This window comes from Prunus avium, chromosome 6, assembly GCF_965620075.1.
Source record: "Prunus avium chromosome 6, drPruAviu1.hap1.1, whole genome shotgun sequence".
In the NCBI taxonomy this organism is placed as follows: Eukaryota; Viridiplantae; Streptophyta; class Magnoliopsida; order Rosales; family Rosaceae; genus Prunus; species Prunus avium.
Genome location: NC_142289.1, coordinates 34,412,866 through 34,428,105, shown reverse-complemented (window position 1 = coordinate 34,428,105; position 15,240 = coordinate 34,412,866). Strand labels below are relative to the sequence as shown.

At 39.1% G+C, this 15,240-nt stretch overlaps 4 protein-coding genes and 1 non-coding gene across 7 annotated transcripts; 2 read left to right on the top strand and 3 right to left on the bottom strand.

Annotated features, from left to right (window-relative positions):
* Window positions 1–497: 497 nt before the first annotated feature.
* On the top strand, window positions 498–569 carry TRNAD-GUC (transfer RNA aspartic acid (anticodon GUC)). Its single transcript has one exon. It is a non-coding gene; the product is annotated as a tRNA-Asp (tRNA).
* Window positions 570–1,137: 568 nt separating this feature from the next.
* LOC110773469 (UDP-Glycosyltransferase superfamily protein) lies at window positions 1,138–3,458 on the top strand. Its single transcript, XM_021977989.2, has 2 exons — window positions 1,138–1,463; window positions 1,825–3,458. Exons 1-2 carry the CDS (start codon window positions 1,272–1,274, stop codon window positions 3,298–3,300), a joined length of 1,668 nt encoding a protein of 555 aa, XP_021833681.2. The 5' UTR covers window positions 1,138–1,271; the 3' UTR covers window positions 3,301–3,458.
* Window positions 3,459–3,801: 343 nt separating this feature from the next.
* LOC110773461 (uncharacterized) lies at window positions 3,802–6,385 on the bottom strand. 2 transcript variants are annotated; one of them, XM_021977982.2, is made up of 6 exons: window positions 5,970–6,385; window positions 5,227–5,314; window positions 4,626–4,792; window positions 4,423–4,498; window positions 4,258–4,320; window positions 3,802–4,121 (listed from the first exon to the last, which is right to left on the bottom strand). In XM_021977982.2, exons 1-5 carry the CDS (start codon window positions 6,093–6,095, stop codon window positions 4,304–4,306), a joined length of 474 nt encoding a protein of 157 aa, XP_021833674.1. In that variant the 5' UTR covers window positions 6,096–6,385; the 3' UTR covers window positions 3,802–4,121; window positions 4,258–4,303. The 2 variants fall into 2 exon arrangements, with proteins under 2 accessions (XP_021833674.1, XP_021833672.1); XM_021977980.2 differs by having other exon boundaries at window positions 5,218–5,314; window positions 5,970–6,381.
* A 1,733-nt stretch (window positions 6,386–8,118) lies between these two features.
* LOC110773449 (Pentatricopeptide repeat (PPR) superfamily protein) lies at window positions 8,119–10,406 on the bottom strand. Its single transcript, XM_021977970.2, has 2 exons — window positions 9,869–10,406; window positions 8,119–8,973 (listed from the first exon to the last, which is right to left on the bottom strand). The coding sequence occupies exons 1-2, from the start codon at window positions 10,244–10,246 to the stop codon at window positions 8,581–8,583; spliced, it is 771 nt and encodes a 256-aa protein (XP_021833662.1). The 5' UTR covers window positions 10,247–10,406; the 3' UTR covers window positions 8,119–8,580.
* A 582-nt stretch (window positions 10,407–10,988) lies between these two features.
* LOC110773475 (subtilisin-like protease SBT4.3) lies at window positions 10,989–14,882 on the bottom strand. 2 transcript variants are annotated; one of them, XM_021978000.2, is made up of 10 exons: window positions 14,508–14,882; window positions 14,244–14,335; window positions 14,055–14,149; window positions 13,716–13,962; window positions 12,709–13,168; window positions 12,483–12,577; window positions 12,175–12,399; window positions 11,982–12,093; window positions 11,695–11,905; window positions 10,989–11,618 (listed from the first exon to the last, which is right to left on the bottom strand). In XM_021978000.2, exons 1-10 carry the CDS (start codon window positions 14,601–14,603, stop codon window positions 11,062–11,064), a joined length of 2,190 nt encoding a protein of 729 aa, XP_021833692.1. In that variant the 5' UTR covers window positions 14,604–14,882; the 3' UTR covers window positions 10,989–11,061. The 2 variants fall into 2 exon arrangements, with proteins under 2 accessions (XP_021833692.1, XP_021833691.1); XM_021977999.2 differs by having other exon boundaries at window positions 12,679–13,168; window positions 14,508–14,881.
* Between the last annotated feature and the right edge of the window lie 358 nt (window positions 14,883–15,240).

Sequence of the window (15,240 nt, the reverse complement as noted above, 5' to 3'; positions counted from 1 at the left end):
CTCAAAAAAGTAAAAAATGTTACTACTTTTCTTACCATATGGACATCCTTAACATTTTTTAAAAAAGAAGTCATGTTAGTTAACAACTTTTTTGAATCAAGATAATGATGATGGGTCTCTATCTCATTTAATTCAAACTTATCAATTTAATCTTCCAAGCGTGACACCTAAATCTTATAAAAAGTTAGCCGTATAACATTAGGAAAATGATGTCATTGCTTGGGACTAACTAGCCCCAGCAGAAAGGATAAGATACTACATTTGATGTACCGAAAAGCAATGTATCAAAGTGACAATTAGCCATGTACTTCTGAAATTGTGTAAATTCCTCCTAGTTCAATGGATACAATTATAACAAAACAATGCTATAAAAAATTTATTTTAGCGCCATACTTTTAATAGAAATGAGAGCCATCTATTATAAGGTAGATAAAAAGTCTTGATCTCTCTTACAATCGTGCTGTTAAATAAACCTGAAGTTGATATATAATCAACGAGTCGTTGTAGTATAGTGGTAAGTATTCCCGCCTGTCACGCGGGTGACCCGGGTTCGATCCCCGGCAAGGGCGCAAATTTTTGCTTTTTTCAAACTTTTTTTTTCCCCAACTTTTAAACTCTCACATGTCTTTGGCTTTGCTTCATCCCCTTCTTTCGTTCCCTTGCCTGAAAAAACACGTTACCCCAGAAAAGAGAAAACACACGCTACTCTCAGTTCCAATTTCAAGCTTCAAAGCCACGTTTTCCATTATATCGCTACAAAACAAAACATCCCAACGTCCCATTATTTCATAAAAAACGAAGAAAACAAAAAATGTTTTCTCCGTTTTCATTTCCACCACCGCGCCCGCCACAAAAACGGCGAAGACGGAAATGTCCGACGTCTCACGCCGTCCAACGCCCACGACGCGCATACACATAATGGCCTTAGACGGCATCGTTAACGTCAACTCACTCTTCTCCTTCGCGATCTTCGTCGGCCTCAATTGGTACCCCACCACCGACCCCGCCGCCATGCTCATCGGCTCCGACAAGGTTTGCGCCGCCGGGGCCGACTCCGCCGAGGGTCTCATTGCTTTCCACGTGTACTCCTTCAGCTCCTTCCTCTTCTCCAGCCTCGTCGCCCTCGCTCTCAAGCAAGCCATCAAGATCAGCCGAGCCGCTGGCCAAGACGGTGGCTACGGGTACCACGTCCGTGGCACCAACATGGGTCATTTGAACCGGGTCGCTTTGCGGGTCGGGACGTTGGTTTCGGCTTTCGGGTCGGTTTTGGGATGTGGGTTTTTGATGATGGCTCTGGTGGACTTGGTTCAGATCAAATTGGGGAGGTTGGGTTGTGGGAGTTTCTACACTTTGGCTGCAATTGGTCCTCTGGTGACTTTGGTTCCTCTGGCCCTCGTCATCTATGTGTTTCTTGTGCTACACGCTTTTACTCGATAGAAAAGTATAAATCCATGAAAAGGGAAGTTGAATTTACATTTTTATCTGTAGAGACAAATTGTTCATATATGAATTTATTAAGGCTTGAAATTTGGGTTGTTGGGTAGGCCAAAATGAATTTATGAAGTCAATGGATGTTGCTTCTGTGACAAGGTTCGTATTTCTTCATAAACAATCTATCGAGATTGCCAATTTGTATAGGATCTGCTTCTCTTGTACATTTAGTCTTGTAGGTGGCCATGTGCAGATGCCATTTGAATCAGAAACAGAGGAAAAGTGTTCTTAAAGATTTGTTCTTTCTTTCTCTTCATCAAAAAAAAAAAAAAAGATTTGTTCTTTCTTTTTGTTGTTGTTGTACACTCTGTATAGTTGCAAATTTTACTTTAGTATACTTCTTCAATGGCGAAGGATTCAGTTACTGTGTTGAACTTTCGCCGTCTTTGCTGCATCGTCTCGATGTTCTGTGTGTGGTCATTTATCTCATTCATTTACTGGTGCCATTACTATGGTCCAGGCTACTCTCTATACCAAAAAATGGAGCTGAAGCAAAACCAAATCAATGACCTCTTTGCATTCCCTTCTGCATGGAATCAGCTTGCTTTTTCCTCAAAACCGCCTCCGAAGCTTCTTAAAATTGCTCTGTTTGTCAAGAAATGGCCTCATAGATCTCAAGCAGGAGGGCTTGAAAGGCATGCCTTGACCCTCCACCTTGCACTTGCCAAAAGGGGTCATGAGCTTCACATCTTTACCACTTCTCCTTCTTCAAATTCCTCCTTCCCAAGGTACCCAATAAGCAATTTGTATTTTCACCTCTCAAAACCAACTGCTGCTGGGTATCTGGACCAAGCTCTGGTTTGGAAGCTGTTTCAAACTCAAAACTCAACAGGAAGGCCTTTTGATGTGATCCACACTGAAAGCGTGGGCCTCTTGCACACTCGATCGCGTAACCAGACAAACCTGGCTGTTACTTGGCATGGGATTGCATATGAGACTATCCATTCTGACATCATACAAGAACTTTTGCGCAGCCCCAAAGAACCACAGGGATCTGCATTGACTGAAAGAACTATGAAGGTTATTGCAGAGGTGAGGTTTTTCCCCAGTTATGCTCACCATGTTGCTACCAGTGACCATGTTGGAGATGTACTCAAGAGGATTTACATGCTCCCGGATGATCGCGTTCACATTATTCTTAATGGTGTCGATGAGGATATTTTTAAGCCAGACATTGCCAAGGGAAATGACTTTAAGAAAAAATTTGGAGTACCTGAATCCAGGACACTGGTTTTGGGAATGGCTGGAAGGTTGGTAAAGGATAAAGGGCACCCCTTGATGTTTGAGGCTTTGAAACAAATGCTAAAGGAAAATGAAGCATTTCAGCAAAGTATTGTGGTTCTGGTTGCTGGTAATGGTCCTTGGGGTGCTAGGTACAGAGATCTTGGAACTAATGTACTTGTTTTGGGGCCACTGGAACAAGCTCAGCTTGCTGAGTTCTATAACGCAGTCGATATTTTTGTGAACCCGACTCTACGCGCTCAGGGATTGGATCATACTTTGTTAGAAGCAATGCTGTCTGGGAAGCCAGTAATGGCAACAAGGCTTGCTAGCATTACGGGTTCTGTGGTTGTTGGCACAGAAGTGGGATATACATTTTCCCCAACAATAGCTTCACTAAAGACGACCCTCTATAGAGTTTGGAAAGATGGCAGAGAAGACTTAAAGCAGAAAGGCCAGGCAGCAAGGCAGAGAGGTTTGCAATTGTTCACTGCTACCAAAATGGCTGCTGCTTATGAAAGGCTTTTCCTTTGCATATCCAATGATGAGAACAGAGGGGACAACTATTGTCAATATCAGATTCCATAACACTTAATTAGCAGATCCTTCATATATCTCTAGTCCCCAAGGATGATTATGGCATCAGACTACAACATTTTGAAAGTTCAGAGGACCAGGTAGTGTAGAAAACTTTTCTTGAAGATGAACTAGAGGCTTGTCACCGGATTTTCGGCTTTAGAAGCAAGCTTTTCTAACAAAAAACCACCAAGTGGAGAAAAGGCCAGACACGGCTGAAGATCCAATCTGTATTGAAGCTGTAAGTATCTTTGACAATTTCCATATGCATTAAATTGGCTGATAAGCCAAGGATAGCTAGTGTGGAGGTTTTTTATGACATTTTTTTTGTTCTCTGCTAAAATTCCATGTATCCTCTTACTCTCTTGAAGGAAAAAAAAAAGTTTGAGTTTTGCTTGACCAGCAACTATGAAAACTTCTAATCTAATGGAGATGCAATTAGTCTTCAAGGGTAGCATTTCTTAGCAAAACACCATAATCCCTAAACCTATCATAATGAGAAAACACGTTGCATAAGAAACCAGAGTCACTTCAAGCATGTATGTTCAGAGCAAGAAGCTCATACCATTAGCCTGCGAGACATCGCAGGCTTCAATTTAACAGAAAAAACAACTTTTAAACTCAATATAGAAACATAGTCCAGTGGAGAGTAGTAAGAACTCAACATTTCGGAAACTCGGAACTTGTTGGTAAAACTCCAAAGAAACAGTTGATCATACCGACATAAAAGCTTTGCACTTCCTGCTCAGCATCTTTTGCAACCAATGCCCACATCAGTCACTTATTTATATTACACTTCTTCCATACTTTAAAAACCTAAGCCTCATGAATACCTGCAAAATGAAAATACATAAGGCTGCTTACATCAGCTACTTTCAGAGACAATGCTAAAAGACATTCTGACTGAAATAAGATGTCAAAACAACAAGAGCAATCCATTTGGAGAAATGGATCTAAAAGTGAATATACCTTGAATAATAGATGAAGAATTCATACGGCTAGGCAAGGAAAGGTCCTAATAATAGAGTGAACCTGCAAAAACACAAGTCAGAGGTTCAGGGACTGATCTACTCTACAACATCACTCTATATGCTACCAACTTACTACTATTAATGGCATCTGTAATAGCAATACCTTGCCACCAATTTCCTCGGGCAGCACTGTTCGAATTGCTTCCGTTAGGATCATCTTCTCCCCCATCTTTCTTGAACTAATTCAATCACAAAGTAATGAACAGAATCAGTTTCTCACATCATTTTTATCAGTTAATCATGCTGATACTATCAATATCACAGCAGTCTATGTATTATGTTGATGATCAACTTATCAAGACTCACTATAGGGTAGGATCCAGAGGCATGGGTACTTGGGGACTGGGAATACACCTCTTGCCCACCATAGTAAAGAGATGAACTTAGATAACATGGTTCTGCTCTTTCTTCCGGAAGAACTGAACTGCAGTCCTTGTTGGGTAAGCTATAGCGTGCACCTTCGCTACTTATAGCTATATTGTTTAAGAAAACGCAAAGGTCGAGGCAATAAGCTTTCAGTATCCAAAATTTAAGAGGTTCTTGAGAATTACAAAAGAAGCATATGATAATGGTAGTGAATGCAGGGAATCTGATGACCATGGAAGCTAGTTGTAGCAGTTGATTAAATGGAAAAGTTCTAAGAACTTAAACCCCACTCAAAGTAGCGTGGTTGCTAGTTAAACAAGCTTTCTTCTCAGTTAGGAGCAATACATCAAATGGTCATTTTCCACTTCAAAAAGAAAAGAAGTAAATTGTAAGAAATTATATTAATTCAGTGTAAATGATCAAAATTAAAAGAGGGTCCTTGTCAAGAAACCTTGAGACATGGTTGAATATAAACACAGAATAGGAAGAGAAAAATAATGAAGCTAAATTAGCAATTCAGCTTGATACAAACCTGGACTACCTTGCTTGGTGTTCCATGCATGATTTCCCAAGGACTGTTTTTGCCAGTATTCTGTCAGCTCAGAGCTTGAAGAGTTCCTTCCTACCACCTAAAATCAGGATAAATAAGTCAGATACAGGAAGACAAATCCAACAAAGTAAGAGTCTATGTTTCCAAGTGATCAGGACACTTCACTGCACAAAGCATTCTCAAGGACACTCATCTTTCTACCCACTTCCACTAATCTCAGTCTCAGAAGACTTGTCTATTCTCTATGTTGTATTATATTTTCCTAGACAAAGAGAATCCATGAAGAAAACTGCTATGCAAGAACTATGAGGAACAAATTGTTCTTTCTTTTTGGGCTATTTTCTCGATAGAATTCCGTTAAAGAATCCGTCCCCAGCCTCCGGTTCAAGAACAAGCAGGGAACGCTTGGCCACAACACGAAACACTTCACTGCAACTTCAAGGAACTTGACCAAACCATAATAACTTTCTTCCCCCGCCCCCCCGTTTGGTACTTCTGAGCAAGAATTTACTTTTCCTTTTTAAAGAATTCTCAATTCTCTATTATAAAGTTCACAAAAGTTTATCATAAAAATTATAAGCAGCATATGTAACCGCAAAAAGAAACCTAAGTAAAAGCCAAATTCATCTTCACCCAATTTCTCTGCTTTTAAAAGCAGCTTCCTGGCAGGAGACACTTATGCTATGCAGAACAAGCAGACAGCATAAATATGAATTCAGTAGAATCATATATACCTGAGATGGAGGTGGAAAAATAGATGCAAAAATCCCAGTAGAAGACTTGGGTGGTGGCTCCTTGACACCAAAGAGATCAGCAGTCAATGAGGAAGCTGCGCTGCCCTGGTTCTTAGCACTCTCCATTTTACTTCCTTTCTTTCTCTGAGTCAACTCAAAAAGCCACTCCAAACAAAAGCACTCTCCAAAAAAGCAGTTCCCAAGAAAAACCCAGTTGATGAAACAAAGCAAAGCAGATAAGATTTTGCAGGAGGAAGAAAACTAGAAAAGCAGAGCACGTGATGAAGATCCCGCACTATCTGAAGCCAAATTTATATTGGTAGTTCTACAAAAGACGGCACTGCAAGTGGTGCCCGCCCATGTGACACCATCACCAATATAAAACACCCTCTTTCTATTTTCATGCAAACAACATTTATTTCCCGTTTCCCATCAAAGATTTGGAACTTCCCTTGCGGTTTCCATAAATATTCCTGTTCCCCACACACATAAGGGATAAGCGCCACGTGGGTTCCGCATGTCCTTCCCACATGGACTAATCGGGGAGTGCCACGTTTTTCGTAGGTGGACGATTGAATAGGTTGATATTTTATGGTTATATCGAAGGGGATCCAACCTTTTAACATATCCTAATTCTAATCCAGTAACTTTACTCTCTTTTTGCCACTTGAGTTAAAGACACCGTCCGTGTATTTTCCGTGTTGATATAATGCCACTCATAATCGTGGGAGTATCTTCATCTCATCTCTCTCTAGCTCTCATGCCTATACATAGGCTTTTACTTCATCTCCCTAGCCAATGGCCTATTGTGCGATAGATTTTTGTTTGAAGACTATGGTGAGAGGGAAAGAGAAATGAATGTTAAAGCTTCTGATCCCATCAAGAGGATAAAAAGATAAGGTTTCCTCTGTCGGATGTGCTTCAAGTAGTGCTTGGTCCAACATTCTCTCCCTTTTAATATCAATGTACTATTCACTTGTAAACCCACCAGTCCTTTATGTAGGGCCATAGCTCATGAAGACTGAGAAAAATGATATGCATCATACATAATTGTATACAACCGATGACGGGAAAGTCTTTTTCTCGTAAAATTGAGATCTATATGACATAAGGAAAATATTCGAAAAGCATGAGATGTGATGAATAGAAAGGGCAAAATTATGTGAACATGATTGTAGCTGAAATTTAGTTTTGTTTGATTGTGGATTTGGTTTGAAGTGGGTCTCTTTGGATTAAAGTGGGATGCTTACGACATAGCTAGGTGGTACAATTATTGGTTCTAGGTCCTTTGGATTTCTTCAGCAAATTTTACCCTTGCTTTTGGTCCTTACTGTTTGGAATGTACAATGCAGGATTAAGCGACACTATTCAACAACTTCTTATTACTACTGTAAAGCCAACACCAAAGTCATAAATAAATAAATAATTCTTTAAACATAAACAAATTAACCCCCTCTAACTAGTCTACACAATAATAGTTATAAAAAAAATGGAATAAAAAAACACTACAATAATAATTTAAAAAGTGACTGAAACTAAGTGCAAAAGAAGAGTAGTTGTTTTTGGCATGTTTAGTTTAGTTACTATGAATAGAAAGGGAAAGAAGTAGGAATTATTCTCATTCCAGCATCTACTTTCAATAAAAGAATCAAAAGACATGTGTGCACCTTTTGGTAAGTCGGTGGAGTTAACCTTTTGGTAAGTAGGTGGAGTTCACCTAGGATTCATACAAAAAATATCTGATTAGTCATTAATTTTTTTTTAATTATATACAGGTGTACTCTCAACTGGTCTAAACTGCAGAAAGAGAATGTGAATTTGAGTGCAAGATATACAGGTGACAGTCTAAACTACTCTAAACTGCAGAAAGGGGAACGTGAATTTGAGTGCAAGAGAGCGAGGACATTGTGCATCTTTTAGCAAACTACTTTTACAGGAAAATTCAATATCTTGCAGTTTAAACCCGAACCGTTTTGCGTGGGCAACGAAAACCATAATACAGTTTTCTCTTTGGCCCGAGAAATATTTGTGCTGTTTTTTTGGGGGCCAAATGGTTTCTTGCAGTCAAAACTGGAGGCAAAACCAAACCACCGGTTTATACCATACTATTTGAGCATCTGATTTCTATGTTGTAGTGCACATTTAGTCATTTGGGCATTTAAACTTTCACGATTCCATTGTCCACCTCGTTAAATTTGGTGTTTGCACGGTAAAGCAACAGTGTGTTTCGCCACCTAAAAATCCTGAGGGCACCTTAAGCTTCCCTAGACATTGGCTGTGCCAAGATATACAGGGTACAGAATTCACCTTCACTCATATCAGTTAATGTACATGCTCATCGATGGCGACACAGGCAGGTCTAACAGTTCACATGGCTAGAAGAACATTTTGCAGCACATGACAAGTTACGTTTCAAGAGCTCCGAACTTCGATGCTCTAAAGAAGAATAGCAATTTTACGTTCCAACCTCCTCCAATGAAGTGAGAAATGAATTGAAGCCCTGGAACCAAATAAACTTCAATTTGGATGATGACAATAACAGAATCAATATAACATGCGTGTGGTGCATGCTAAGTTCTACAAAAAAGGCATGAAGCACAGATTGCAAGCCTCAGCAGCGCACACCAAATATCTCTTCCGGAGGATCATACACATGCTGTTCAGGAAAGAGCTCCTCAAAGTCTTGCTTGACTCTGTTTCTCAAAAGGGGGTGTGGTAGAAGCCCCTTCAACAAAATACGGAATGGTAGCTCCTCTGGTGGATCTGGAGAGTTCTTCATGTCTTCATATATGTTCATTGCATCGGCAGGAGAACCAGAGCTCAAAAAACCCCTAATAACTTCTGTATATGTTTGAGAATCAGGGAATAGATCCTCCTTTTTCATGCTGTCCCACAGCAGCATAACATCATCCATTTTCTTAGATCTTGCTAATGAAATGATTAAGTCTTTATACAGATAAACATCAGGATTGTACCAATCTTGCTTTCGAATCACATTAAACACCTGAAAATTAATTGAGTGGCTTGTAAGCCCAATCAAAAATTGGAGAAAGAAAAATAAAACTCAATAGTCAATTTAAACAAAAGTTGAACAGTCAATTGAAACAAAAATCACGATGGTGGAAATCTAGAAGGAATTGCATTCAAAATAATGAACTAAATCCATTTTTTTCTCACGCGTTCTGAGAAACAAGTCTGCAAACCACAGCATGCTATAATTTGTATTCTGAGAAACAATTAAAATGAAAACACCATCTGTGCATGGGAAGAGTTTGGGTTGAACCTGAGCGCTTGAAGGAAATAATAAACCCAAAATGTGAACACAAACTACTCTTGTTTCTCACTTTCATATGGCAATGTGGTCTTCCTGAGTCATTTGTTCATATGGTAATCTTGAGAATGAGATTTCAACAAGATTTAACAATTACTAGCTATTTCCAAATCCAAAAAGCTATCTTAACATCTATAACTACAAGTGAAAAGTTAAGGCCAATTTAACCATATGACAAAGATGGAATTGGCCTAAAAAAGGACCCTCTCCAATCCAAGTTTACCATACACCACGAGCTTGCATTACTCACAGAAATACAACCCAGCAAAACTAATACTAAAGCTAAGTTGACGAAGTGGCTTGCATCAGGAAAAGAAGGTGATAATGCTTCTTAAACTGTTAAACATTAGCTAAGCATATTCAAGGTGTCCAAGAGCGCACATTACTTTTGTGCATTTAATCAAACACATAACGAGCACCCACTGAAATCCTTTCCACGACAATTCTATACTAGCAATACTTAAGTGGATTTACATAGCACAAGTTATATACCCAAGAAAGAAAATTTCAGAACAACCCAGAAGAGCAAATGCAAAAATACACTAGATTTAAGCACAGAAAAGAGTACCTTAATTGCCAAATTGACCTCTTCTTGACGCTCAAGCTCAGTGAGAACAGCAATCAAATCCATCTTCAAGAGTCTCAAAACATGGTTCTTTATAAACTTGCCAAGCTTCTCTTCGTCATCCTTGAACCGCTTCAAACCCGATATCGCATAAAGCGCTTCTTTGCCAATCAGCTTCTTGCCCCTCCAAAGCGGTCCTCTCGGCCTCCCATCGTGGTATAGCCTAAACCCACAAATGGGTTTCCACGACTCGATTTCTGATTCTGGAATTCTGAATTTTCGAAGCAATGGGGTCTCTTGGGTGGTTGTTCTTTTTAGGCCACGAAGGAGTATTGAGGAGAAAATTGCGAACTTTGATGTTGAAAATGCACGAGTCGCCATTAGAAGTATGATGAAAGAGACGAGTTGATCAATGAGATTGATAAGGCTTTGTTTGGCAGATGAGAAACTACTCCTAGTTCTACAGAGAGGGGTTTAGGCGTAGGGCTCTAACTTAACAGTCGAAGATGAGAGAAGCTCTCATGAGTGAAGGGTATAATTGGATTTCACAACTGAAAAAAAAAAAAATTAAAAAAAAACTTGCTGGGTTTTCAAGGTAAGTACCACACATTGTGCTTGCGCAGACCTTAACAGTCTTGTTTTTTTTTTTTTTTTTTTTTTTTTTTTTTTTTTTTTTTTTTGGTGCTTAAGTGCAATTTATTGTAGAACTAATGTCAATTGAGTGCAAGAGGGGGAGCTTACTGCCATGGCCTGGTCTAACCCACGTCTGCAATTAAAGTAGTAACTAGTAAACTTAAAAATAGCAATTAGCGTTAACTAATCCAACCTTTTCTCCTCATTCAAAGACTAAAGGAAATTAAGGATCAATCTGGAATTTGGGAAAATGTTGGTCATGTAAGTGAACTTTGCAAGGCCAACATTTAAATGGCATTTTGTTTTGGAGCAAGGCATTTTCTATTTTCTACTTTCTTTCTTCATTAGTGTCTTTGCACAATAATAAGCTCATAGTGAGAAAGACAATAGGGAAGGCACATATAACTGAAGATTTCCATGATTGGCTATTGTTGAATGCTAAAACAAGAAGAAGAAAAAAAAAGCTTAAACCGGGCAATGACAAGGAATCTTTAAGCATCGTATTTTCTTCCCAGTAAGCTGAATGAAGCCCTTTAAAAGTCATACTAACACATTTGGAAATGTTAGGTCTCTTTACTCATTATTCTAGGTACTGTGTACACAACAATTGGACTTCTAACACTATGAGTACCGTCAGACCAGGCCAGTGAAGCAGAAACTCGCGATTCATATGGCAAACCACTTCCAGCAACCGTTACAGCAAAAGTCTTCTCCTCATTCAAGGACGCGAAGGAAATAACTTCTGGCACCACCTTGATGTCAACTTTGGCATTAGGAGACATAATGGCCTTGTAAGTGGAGTTTGCAAGGCCAACATTTTTAACTGTTCTGTGAAATTTTACCGTAAAAGGTTCCACTGCTGCAACTTTAGCTCCCATTGAAGGGTAATTAAGATCCACTAGAGATCCTTTTTCAGAACCTGTAGGGCAACTGCTGTTGTCTCCTGATATAAGTCTAACCATGCTTTCTTCATATTTCATGCATAGCAACTTTACGTAGTCTTCTTTAGACGCTTCATACACAAGCCCGGGGTCTATTGCTTTTACAGGATTGATATGTCCGGATCCATAAGCAAATTCACCACTGGAAATGTTGCTGTTGGTCTCATTCATGGGCCAAGCTACAAGCACAGAATAGATGATTTGAAGTTCAAAATAATAATGCTATTGAAGGAATATCTGTTATGAAGACCATACCAGTAGTCATAATAGATGATTTGATGGCTGCAGGAGACCAATCAGGGTGGAACGTTTTAACATATGCAGCTACAGCAGTGGCGTGGGGGCAAGCCATGGAGGTTCCAGTCATTATGTTGTATTTAACACGCCTCATGTCATGCGGAATTGAGATAGAAGCATTAGGCGAATATGCAGCCAAAATTTCTACCCCCGGGGCACTTATATCTGGCTGAAACACATAGGAGCTTAAATGTTATACATCTCTACGAACATGTAAGGTAACTGTAAGTGATCAGAACATGAACCTTGATAATATTGGGTAAAATGAGATTCGGTCCACGAGCAGACAAGGAGGCAACAACAGGTGCAACCAGATCTTTTATGACTTCACTTTTTAATATGTTCGCTTGAGGATCTCTACAAGAGAGGCATTCAATCCTTTAATGAAAATGATCATCATGAGACAATTGCCTTATCAGTATCCGAAAGAATCTATACCTGGTGGAGTTCATGTAGGACATGACCTCATTATACTCTGTGTTGTTTAAAGTTGACGCAGGTAATGGGAGAACAAAAGAAGCATCATCAATATTGATGTAATTGGTTAAAATTGAACCCAGTGCACCAACTTTGTAGGCCTCAGAAACTCCACTAGTGTATCGATCACATAGCACAATCTTCCCCTTCACCAAATCACTGTCCAGACAACCTTGTTCACAACTTCTGCAATGCAACAAGTCAGTACTCTAGCATCTTATTACTTCATAAATTTCACAGTTAAAAAAGGACAGGGGTACAAGAATTACCCGGCACTTTTTTCTGTGCAGTTCCTTGAAACATCTTTTCCATGTATCAGAGGAAAACTTGTTCCATTTAATGCGAAAGTGTTGACAGAGTTCCCCTGTTTGTGTGAACACCATTGAAAAGTACATAACAAATGAAATATACAAGTTTATCGTTAAATCTTTTATTTTGAGGATGGAGGAAATCAATTGTACGTACAACTAGTGTCCTTCCATCTCCAAGAACAACCTTGTCAATAATCCGACGGTCCATGCTACTTGCTGCAACTGTAAGCATCCAAGCAGCTACGCTTGACACAGTAGCACCTGAAGGACCATTGTTGCCGGCAGAGTTTGATGTTAGTATCCCTTTCTCCATTGCATGAAAAGCACCAATCGCAATAGGGTCCTCGTCGAAATCTCTTATAGCAGTAAATGAAACAGAAATTGTAATAATGTCAACTCCATCAGCAATAGCATCGTCAAAAGCACCCAAGGTATTGTGTGCACTGCACAATTTTTCATGGGAGCACACTTTATACACTGCAATTCTTGCAGCAGGAACACCTCCTCTTGCAGTTCCTTGTGCTAGTCCATAAAAGCTTACATCCTTTACAGCATTCCCTGCTGCTGTTGAGGCAGTGTGGGTTCCATGACCCCATTCATCCCTTGCTGACTCTGTTAAGTAATATCGTGCTCCAATGACCTTGCTGTAAAAAGAACATTTTTTTTCTTTGTTAATAAAACCTTAGTAGTTTATACATACTGTTACAGATTTCAGTGATTTAGTAGTCTGAACCCAAAGTATTAAGTTGCCATGCTTTCACATGAATATGCGGTTGTGTAATTTTTTCACAAGAGCATTGAAACACCAAGAACGTGCCTATGTCGAAGGTTGCCAACACCAGAGAGTGTGGTCAAAGAGGACGAACACCAAGAGTAAAGAGAGGTTCACTATGGGTGAGAGTGACTGCAAATTGTGGTTTTCTTAAAGAGTGCCAGAACTCAAGAGTGCAAAAGTGGAAAAGGGTGAGATTTTCAGGTCTCTCTCACAGTCCCACTGTTGTAAAGAAGTTTTCTGAACTGTGTAAATATGTGTGATATTTCCCTTTTTCTCTGTTCTAATTTCTTGGCTAGTTTTGCTATGTGATTTGTGCAGGTTTCTTTCATAACAATTGACATAATGGATCTCCAACTAGAGATTACTTATTACCAGCAACTTCTATCACTAGAATGATGAATACTGAGGAAACATACTTGTTGCAAGTGAAATTTTTGCCGCCTTCACAAGCACCTTTCCACTTCTTTGGAGGAGGACCAAAACCTTCATCTTTAAAGCTATCTGACTCCGGCCAAATTCCACTGTCAATCACACCAACAATAATATCACTCTCAACACCAGCATTTCGCTTGACTTTCTCATTGAAACCCATAAAGTCCCAAGATCTTGTTGTTTGAAGTTGCAATGGTCTGCTTGGAAAGACAGAGACCACTTCCTTCATATCTGCAATGCACAGTTTATAAACTCGATTAATTCTCAAACCAAACCATAATACTCTTTTCCAAGGGCATAAGAAAGCGTCGCCGAGCACTCACTAGAAAGTTTTTCTCTTTCCTGGTCAGTGAGCTTGGCAGCAAATCCATTGAAACTCCTTTTGTAACTTCTTACCAACAAATTTTCAGCAGAACCACTATAGAGAGTAAGAGAAACAAGAATAAAAAACTATCTTATAACTAAAATGGAAAAATAAAGAGGTAACCTTAAAAATCACTTAGACTTCATACCTTTCCTGGACAACTCTCTGTAGAATACTAAGGTGGTGAGAAGATGGGGAGAAAACCCAATCAGGAAGTGATCCCAAGTACACAATATACACCTGCATCAACATGATTGTATTCACACTCAAGAAGAAAAATAAAAATAAAACTAAAAATAATTGGCACCGGTGAGAGAGTTCCCAATAAGATGAAATTTCTAATTTATTTTTAACCTTCCTAGCCATCAAGCAAAAGAGAAGACTATTGTTTTACAACAAAGATGACTCTTACCTTTCTATCCTCAGAAGTTGCTTTGCAAAATAAACTCAGAGTGAGGATCAGAATTATGAAAGCATGATAAAACAGAAGAGCTCTATGCTTAGCCATTGTCAATTTCTCAAACACTTTGTGGGCAAGGTGAAGAGGTCTTTATATTGGCCATCTCCACTAAGCATCCAGGATTTGTCTCCTTCCTTTTAGAAGTATTTGGTATTGCAGCTAACTTACACAATTCATTCCAAAACAGCAATTCTAAATTCATAGAATGCCATGTACCTTCTATAAGTGTAAACAAATTGGGATGAGGGTGAAGTCTCGCTGCTAATATTCTAAAGTCCTCGCTGTTCATTAGCTTAATCTTTTGGACAAAGTGTGTGGGCGGAGTGGTTGTCTAATATGGTATCAGAATTCTTTGCAAGTTCCCCCAAGTGTGAGAGAGATATTTCCTTTTTACTTTTTTAATCTTTAATGGTATTTTCAATTTTTTGATTTTTTAAAAGTTGTAGTTTTTAACCCTTGATTTCTGAATCAATTGATATCATATGAGTGGTTGACATTGATATGTGGTGGACTTAGACTATTGTCTCAAAAGATAAATATACACGTTATAACATGAGTGAATTGATAACACCACGTGGCAGTGTGACGATCACACTAATAGATTTCTAAACATTCACGCTTCTCACGACACTACTCACTTCCACATTGAAATACATGTGAAAAAAGTAAAACAATGAGTAAAATG

Excerpts from the sequence above, each read along its gene's own strand:
- LOC110773469 (XM_021977989.2), top strand. The coding sequence starts at position 1,272 with ATGTGGGTTTTTGATGATGGCTCTGGTGGACTTGGTTCAGATCAAATT. Across the intron at positions 1,464-1,824 it reads ATAAATCCATGAAAAGGGAA|TATACTTCTTCAATGGCGAA; the intron begins GTTGAATTTACA and ends ATTTTACTTTAG.
- LOC110773461 (XM_021977980.2), bottom strand. The coding sequence starts at position 6,095 with ATGGAGAGTGCTAAGAACCAGGGCAGCGCAGCTTCCTCATTGACTGCT. Across the intron at positions 4,793-5,217 it reads CACCAAGCAAGGTAGTCCAG|CTATAAGTAGCGAAGGTGCA; the intron begins GTTTGTATCAAG and ends TAAACAATATAG. Across the intron at positions 4,499-4,625 it reads CCTCTGGATCCTACCCTATA|TTCAAGAAAGATGGGGGAGA; the intron begins GTGAGTCTTGAT and ends TGATTGAATTAG.
- LOC110773449 (XM_021977970.2), bottom strand. The coding sequence starts at position 10,246 with ATGGCGACTCGTGCATTTTCAACATCAAAGTTCGCAATTTTCTCCTCA. Across the intron at positions 8,974-9,868 it reads AGGTCAATTTGGCAATTAAG|GTGTTTAATGTGATTCGAAA; the intron begins GTACTCTTTTCT and ends ATTAATTTTCAG.
- LOC110773475 (XM_021977999.2), bottom strand. The coding sequence starts at position 14,603 with ATGGCTAAGCATAGAGCTCTTCTGTTTTATCATGCTTTCATAATTCTG. Across the intron at positions 14,336-14,507 it reads CAACTTCTGAGGATAGAAAG|GTGTATATTGTGTACTTGGG; the intron begins GTAAGAGTCATC and ends ATGTTGATGCAG. Across the intron at positions 14,150-14,243 it reads CAGAGAGTTGTCCAGGAAAG|TGGTTCTGCTGAAAATTTGT; the intron begins GTATGAAGTCTA and ends TACTCTCTATAG.